Genomic DNA, 7,987 nt, shown 5'->3' with positions numbered 1-7,987 from the left:
TTCAACGTTGCTACTTTGCCTCTTTTCTTCCCTCGACTTTGATGTGCAATCTAAAATAGGGTAAGGGTCCATGGTTACTTGATAAGTGCGAAAGAGAAGGAGAGATAAAACTGACACAGAAATGATAAGTGACGGTTGAAGTGCCTCACGCTTTTCTCAAATATCTTTTCGCATTAATGAGGGGAAAACTGACTCAAAAGCGCTACAAGTCGCATGATCAACATAATCCAAGGGCTCTTGTTTTGAGCCGTTACAACTGCCTTCAAAGCGAGAAAACCTAAAGCGTCCAAATGAAACGGTGCGCAACAGCTACTCCTTACGATGAACATAACTCCGAAGTCCTATAGTTAACCTACCCATTCAGGCCGTGCTGGTCAACTCGGACTTGGGGAACATTATGTATAGTATGATATCTAAACCGAGTAGTTGTTAACCACAATCAATCGACCAATCGCTCTATCCACTATAGAGACGACTCGCAATCTACCAACTATACCAAACGCTCGTCAACTATCCTATAGTTGAAAGCGCTCGTCAAACCTCCATAAGCAGGTCAAAGCGCTCGTCAAAAGTCAAGCAACATTACGACACTCAGTCAACTAAATCAAGCCAGGATCAGCGAACGCTCAATTACGTTAAACGAGGTTGGGCCAATTAGCCTAACACTTAAATAATTGGACCAATAGTTCAGATAGTCCAGTTAAAGAAGAAATAGTAAAAAATATCTAACCGTAATAACACAGATTACGGGGCCAACTAACCGAATCTCAAGACTAACGTAGATTATGGGCAAGTAACCAGATCTACCAACTAATAGGATTTTAAGGTAATCAATTTATTTTACTTTTTAGGTTAAATACAGAAGAACCTAAGAAAAAAAGGTACGTTTTGCTCTAAGATTGAAGAGATAATATTGTGAGAAAATCTCTTATTAGAAAACTAAAGTTTCACTACTCATATATGACTTAAGCATCGAAGTATCTTCGCAGGTACCCTCCATTTCCACGGAAGAGGATACATTACACGGGTGGAAAGAGTGTGAACGAGTTGCAGGAAGGTGAGCAACTAATGTCATTGGAGAAAAGACAATGGTCCGACATACAGGAGTAATAAAGCATCATCAACAAGATTCGTTTTTCGATTCCAAACAATCATACTAAAACAAAAAATATATAGAAATATAGGAACAACGTTATATTTAGGAATGGTCAAAGAGATGGGGCGAAAAAATTTGGGTTAGCAGATTAAATTTTTGGACAGGGATCAAAACAAAATCCAAAAAAACAACCTTATCGTACTTCAAATGGTGTATATATGTCGAAGATCTAGTATACAATCTATTCTTAATATATATAGGGGAATATATGATAATTTTGTGAACATATTTTACAGGATAAATGTGTAAAACATTTGAAATCATGTAAAAGGTTGTATATACCATACATTGGGACATAAAAGCCTTTGGTACTACAATTTTTTTTTCTTATATATGTATTTTTACTTTGTATACCGGTTATGAGATCTCAATTGTTTAATTTATTTTATTTATTATTACTGATAAAAAATAATCATACTAGTCAAGTATTACTGACATCATTATTTATTTGTTTCTAATTATCATCTCTATTTTTTGTTTTATATATAAGGTTTAATTACTTAAATTATTTAAAAATTTAAAAATTTATATATTTTCTAAAATTTGTCTTATTTTTTCTGTCTCATTAGTAGTTATTGAAGTTAACTTAAGAATGGTAATGAGTTGAGTTAAACAGTGTTTACCCACTATCTCACTCACAATAAAAAAAATTTGATTCGTTATTCACATTAATTTTGTTGTGTTTAAAATATATTTATAAATTTTTAAGACTCTCACAAGTATCCATATATACCTAAAAAATAATAATTTATATATTTTTAAAATGAAATCTAAATAAAATTATAAAAAAAGTATAAAATATAATGTAAATTAAATTAAATTTTAGTTTTAATAAAATTTAACCTGATAAAATATAAATCAAACTTTAATTTTAATTAAATTTAATATAATATAATATAATATAAATTTTAATTTTAATATTTTATGAATAATAAATACTAAATTATTTGTTATTCATTATTTATATATATCCATTTGAAGTATTCACTTATTACCAATATAAGATTTTATTCATAGAAAAGTATTTTTATCATTACTCATTCAATTTTCACCTATAAAAGCAATAAACAATTTTTTATTTTATATGATTGTAAATACAATATACATAATTAATCAAATTCATGGTGATACTCTTCTCTTTAGTCTCATTATTTATCAATGAATATTTTTTTTTATTATGAATATTTTAGCATACAAAAATGAGATGAATGAAAGAGATATTATAGATTATAGGTTTTATAAACAAATAACATCACTTTTAATTACAAATGTCAAATAGTTTTCATTCTATTTTATCATATGTATGAATTAGATTGGATTAAGAAAAATTAACAATTTTTATTTGAGTCAAATTCAAATTAACTTATTTAACATATGAATGAATCGGATTTATGTTTCGCTTAAAGGTGAAAAGTGGATTAACAAGTAACCACTGATAACAACTATTATTTTCTTAAAAAATTTTCATAATTTTCTATTACAATTATTTATCATTTTCAATTATATTAATTGACAATTTGATATTTTTAAATATTAAAATGTTATTTAATAATGTTTAAATAATCTAAATATTTAATTAATTTGTTTGTTAAATTATATAAATTAAAATTTTAATTTTTAATTATTATGTTTATAATAATATTTAGTAAAATAAATAAATATTTTAATTATATTAATTTAAATAAATGAATCAAGTCCATCAACTTTAATTATAATATAATAAATCTATAAAATAAATTATGAAAATCAAATATTCTTAAATGAGTTAATTTATTTAACTCATTAAACTCAACTTAAGTTAAAACAGATTATAAAATTTATAAATAAAAAAAGGTCTGAAGTGAGTCTATGCTTGTAACTAGATGAATGACGTGACACCCCTACTTCTAATTTAAGTATTATTGTTAACTTTTGTCATGGGTAATGTTTTTTATTGTTATCATTACTTCACCATTTGCAAGGGAAGCAAAATTTAAGAAACTTTAACTTATTATAATCAGACTTTAACTTATTCTAATCAGAATAAACAAAAACTTAAAACTAACCTCAATTCAAACAACTTCTCAATATATAATATTAAATGTTAAGTTAAAAGAGATAAAAGATAATATTAAATGTAATAATTTACATTGATGTTTAGTAATATATAATTAATATTTTATAATTATAGTAATACAAACAAATAATTTCTTAAATAGGATGTGGACAAATAATTATAATAATTATTATAATATTGCATCATAAAAGAAAATTAATATTTAAATATTAAAATAAAGAATCATAAATAATAAAATATTTAATTTTGTTTGGATAAAAGGGATTAACTCAATCGAGAATTATAGACTAAAATTAAAGTCTTTCCTAAAAAAAATATTCGTATTTAATGTTTACCGGTATCTCAAATAAATCGTTCTAAAGAAAGAAAAATATGTTCAGTATATATTGAAATGTTTAACTTTGAATATAAAATTTATTATCATTTATATATTATAAGTATAAGATATTTAAGAATCAGATAAGTGTGAGCATATTAATACCATTTTAAAAAAATTCAATAAACAGGCAAATAGGAAAGAAGAAGTTTTTATTACACTTTATTTTTTATGCATGACATGTGCTATTTTTTAATATAAATAAATATGGTTTTATAAGTTTTAAGTATATAAATTAGAAAAAGGAGTTAAAATAAGATATTTATTACTGTATAAATTAATGATTGGAGGGAGAATAGTTGGGATGTGAGGTTGAGGGAGAATATGGTATATGATAGTATGTATTTAGCTATATATGATATCCACATGGATCAAAATACATTAAAGAAAAATACTCACCTTCTTCTCATTTTCAACCCTCTTTTTTCTTTCATCCCTCTCTCTAGCTTCTACCCCATATATATAGACCCCACACACACAGACACATCACCCACAAAAATGGAAGACACCAAATCCAGGTTCAAGAGGATTTGCGTCTTCTGTGGCAGCAGTTCAGGAAAAAAACCTACCTATCAAGAAGCTGCCGTTCAACTTGGCAGGGAGCTGGTAACATACTCTTTTTTTCTCTTCTACCTATTTTTCTTCCGTTACAATATTCTAATGCTACACCATAGGCCAGTTTTGTTTCCAGAGTGAATTGAAATCTAGAATTTGGCTTTCTTTTATAACTTCTGTTCAAAATTTGATTTACAAAAAAGTAAATTGAATTCTAGAATTGATGGAGGATTGAATCTGAACACCACGGAATTTTTGGTTTTGATATCTCATATCATATAGATTAGTTAGATTCAATGAGCTTTTCCTTTTTCTCTTGCTTCTTTTTGTCTCTTTATTGCTTCATGAACCTTTCTTTTTGTTCCACAACTAATATTTACCTTCTATAAATTTTGTACAAATTTTAATGATTCATTTTGATTTCTCACTCTGGTGTTTCTCATTTCTTCCTTTGGCTAGGCCTCTCTCTTCTCCCTCTTCTTGTTTTCTTTTGATTTTATGTAAAAAAAACAATAAACAAGCTCTGGAGTGGCAAGTCGTGCTTATGATTGTGGTGGAAATATGGTTTAGGGTTTAAGTTTGGCATGACAGAGAGAGAGAGAGAGAAACGCGCGCACATATACACGCAGAGAGATTGCAAGGATGCTAGCTGTAATATGCTGTCAGTTAAGCAGCCTTCTTGCATGATCTTTGTTTCCCCCTGCAATACTGTTTTTTATAACACTCAAAAACCTTTCCGTCTTTAAATCAAAATAAATAAATAAATAAACACATACATTTCTTTTTCTTTTTTTCTTATAGGAACAAACGTGCTTCCTAGATATCATTACTCTGAAGCGTGTTATTAACCTTTGCCATTTCCCACAACTTCCCATGACCAAATCAAACATCCATGATTTTTCCATATTGTACTCTCGCTACTCTATCCATTGTCTTAGTTAAAATATACAATAGTAAAAAAGAAATGGCATCTTAGTATAGTATGCCCTTTTGGTCGCTCCCTCCACTAATAATAAAATTTTATTATTTTGGCCATGTCGAAACTTAATTGGTTTCGTTTGTTTCATGATGGATGTTGTGACACGCGTTTACGTGGTTTGGTTTTCGATGTGCTGTGAAGGTGGAAAGAAGAATTGATTTGGTGTATGGAGGTGGCAGCGTGGGGCTGATGGGTCTCGTTTCTCAGGCTGTTCATGATGGTGGGCGCCATGTTCTAGGGTTTGTAATTCTCACTCTCTCCCATTTTTTGTTGTACATGTGTGTCCATGTAATAGGCCACCTCAATAATTTTTTATGGTTTTTTCTTAGTGTATGAACTTCCATGTTTCCTACTTCCAAGATTACATTTGTATTTCGTTTCCGTTCAAGGCAAAAGTGATTTTGGTGAATCAGTGAATTAGGTAAGACAAAACATGTACTCACTCACTCATTCGTGTTTCCCAAGTTCAGTGAGAAATGCTGGCGATGTGGGGCATTATTTTCTTAATCAAATTGAGGTTCCGAATGTAGGTTCAAAGGGAGCATCTTGGATACAGAATAATAATAAAAGTTTTGACAGGGACCAGTAGTAAGTGGGGGCATTCTGCACCGTTGTTGGGATTTAAAAAAAGGAAAAAGGAAAAAGAAAAAATAGAAAAAAGTGACCTTTACCGGTAGTTAGAAGCTTCTTGGCAGGTTTGGTGTATTGGATAAAGTTGAATCCCGTTTGTTGGCTCTTCCAGAAAGAGACGGTAGAACGTTTTTGCGCAACAATTGGAGCCAACATCAATTGTTTTTTCATAAAAAGAACTCATTTTATATAAATATATATAAGGGTTACAATGAGATTGGAGCCAACATCATGTTTCCTTCTTTCACTATTTTATTCATTCTTTTCTTTCTTGCACTTCCAAGAAAACATTGATTCCTTCTTCCACGTTCATTTAGTTTAACATTCTCACTTATACTATATCTTTATCGTAAGGCAATATGGTTAAGTTCCCATGTTTTTTCTCATAAATATATGCATCAAATAATAAATAATACGTTTATTAATATTATAAATTAAGGCATTTTATTTACATTATTCGATCTAACCATAAATTCATACGTATTATATAATATATTTGTTGCCTTAAGAAAATAATATTAGTATATTGAATTCGTAGATCAGTATCAATCACTAAAAAGTTAAAATGTTTCTCCTTGCCAAAAATGTTGGACAATGAAATTGGGATTTGTTTTTTATTCTAGTTTCTGACCATGGGCTTGTTTGGTGCAGGGTTATCCCAACAAGTCTTATGCCCATAGAGGTACATATAAATCCCTTTGTGAATAACTAATTTATAGTAAATTAGTATATCAGATAATTTAAAGGTGAAATATGGAATAAGCATATATATATATATTGCAAATGCAAATGCAAATGCAGATAACAGGTGAACCTATTGGGGAAGTGAGAGCCGTATCTAATATGCACCAAAGGAAAGCTGAGATGGCTCGTCAAGCCGATGCCTTTATTGCCCTCCCAGGTAACAACCACATAATGAAAAGACAATATCCACAATCTTAATTAATTATTGCATTTCTTGTTCTTTCAGCAACATGCATATAACTTTTTGAGTATTAATTTTTTTAAGCAATGGATGAATTAACAGGAGGATATGGAACCCTTGAAGAATTGCTGGAAGTCATTACATGGGCTCAGCTTGGGATCCACAGCAAACCCGTAAGCTCAATTTTAATGCCTTGTTAACATCTATATTCCATCTGTCTTAAGAAAAATATTATAATCAAACCCCTGTATTATATATATAATGCTGTTTTTGCCTTAAGCAACTCTTGTTTTTGCACTGTTGTCATGTTACTAGATACTAATATTTTTCTGGTTGATTAGCCAAGTTGATTAGTTGACCATATATGACTCAGTGTAATAGAATGCTTCTCAACAACTTGCAATTAGGATCCATTATATTCGATGCATGCATGATATAAATATAAATATGATTAACAACCAGGAAGCTTCAGTACATACAGAATCCGATAAATGTGGACTATTTAATTGGACTTCACATGAGAGAGAGTAGTCTGTGATTGTTCTTAGTTAATGATTGCCACGTTAAATTATAGGAAAGCTGTGCATTTGAATGGGAGTAATTAAGTATGTGAAGGAGCAGCAATATAAAAGAGATGAAGATTGAACAAGTGTTGATTTGTGAATTTTGTGAGATGCAGGTGGGGCTTTTGAATGTGGATGGATTTTACAATTCCTTGTTGTCTTTCATAGACAAGGCCGTTGATGAAGGCTTTATATCTCCTAAGGCACGACGCATTATCGTGTCAGCACCCACAGCCAAAGAATTGATGGTAGAACTAGAGGTGCGAAAAAACTGTCTCCCACTTTAAAAATACAAAATGACCCATGTTACGTATGCTTCAAGGAAGCTTTCATCTTACCAATACTACTAGTTATAATACAAGTTGTTCTTCGTATTCGATGTCTTTGCTTGTACTTTTAATCATACCATGAAATATTTTATGGAAGCAGGAACATGTCCCTGAGCAAGATGAGTTTGCATCCAAGTTGGTGTGGGAGGAAAGACTAAATTTCGTGACTGAATCAGAAGTGACCATGTGATTGTGGAAGATTAATGATCCATGGTGTTTTTTGCTTTTTACGTTTTATAGCTTTTTGGGTACGTAGGATTAGGACTCAATCACTCATTAATCATTATACGGGCATAGCAACCGTAGAATCAATACAGCATTTTTTTTACCATCCTTTTTTAGTGTTACACGGGAACGAGGGTTGTTCAAAATGTGGAAAATCCTATAATTGAAAAATTCATGTTTCCATTGCCTTGGC

The 7,987-nt window shown here is 30.0% G+C and overlaps 1 protein-coding gene across 1 annotated transcript; it reads left to right on the top strand.

Moving 5' to 3' along the window:
- The first annotated feature begins 3,988 nt into the window (after window positions 1-3,988).
- On the top strand, window positions 3,989-7,987 carry LOC108328624 (cytokinin riboside 5'-monophosphate phosphoribohydrolase LOG7). Its single transcript, XM_017562511.2, has 7 exons — window positions 3,989-4,194; window positions 5,264-5,361; window positions 6,404-6,434; window positions 6,554-6,653; window positions 6,780-6,850; window positions 7,357-7,500; window positions 7,670-7,987. The coding sequence occupies exons 1-7, from the start codon at window positions 4,087-4,089 to the stop codon at window positions 7,757-7,759; spliced, it is 642 nt and encodes a 213-aa protein (XP_017418000.1). The 5' UTR covers window positions 3,989-4,086; the 3' UTR covers window positions 7,760-7,987.

Source organism: Vigna angularis, chromosome 2 (assembly GCF_016808095.1).
Source record: "Vigna angularis cultivar LongXiaoDou No.4 chromosome 2, ASM1680809v1, whole genome shotgun sequence".
Classification (NCBI taxonomy): Eukaryota; Viridiplantae; Streptophyta; class Magnoliopsida; order Fabales; family Fabaceae; genus Vigna; species Vigna angularis.
The sequence above is the reverse complement of the archived record's forward strand: the minus strand, read 5'-3'. Positions and strand labels throughout refer to the sequence as shown.

Coding starts and splice junctions, on each gene's coding strand:
- LOC108328624 (XM_017562511.2), top strand. CDS start 4,087: ATGGAAGACACCAAATCCAGGTTCAAGAGGATTTGCGTCTTCTGTGGC. Junction 6,654..6,779: donor TGCCTTTATTGCCCTCCCAG/GTAACAACCACA, acceptor ATGAATTAACAG/GAGGATATGGAACCCTTGAA. Junction 6,851..7,356: donor TTGGGATCCACAGCAAACCC/GTAAGCTCAATT, acceptor TGTGAGATGCAG/GTGGGGCTTTTGAATGTGGA.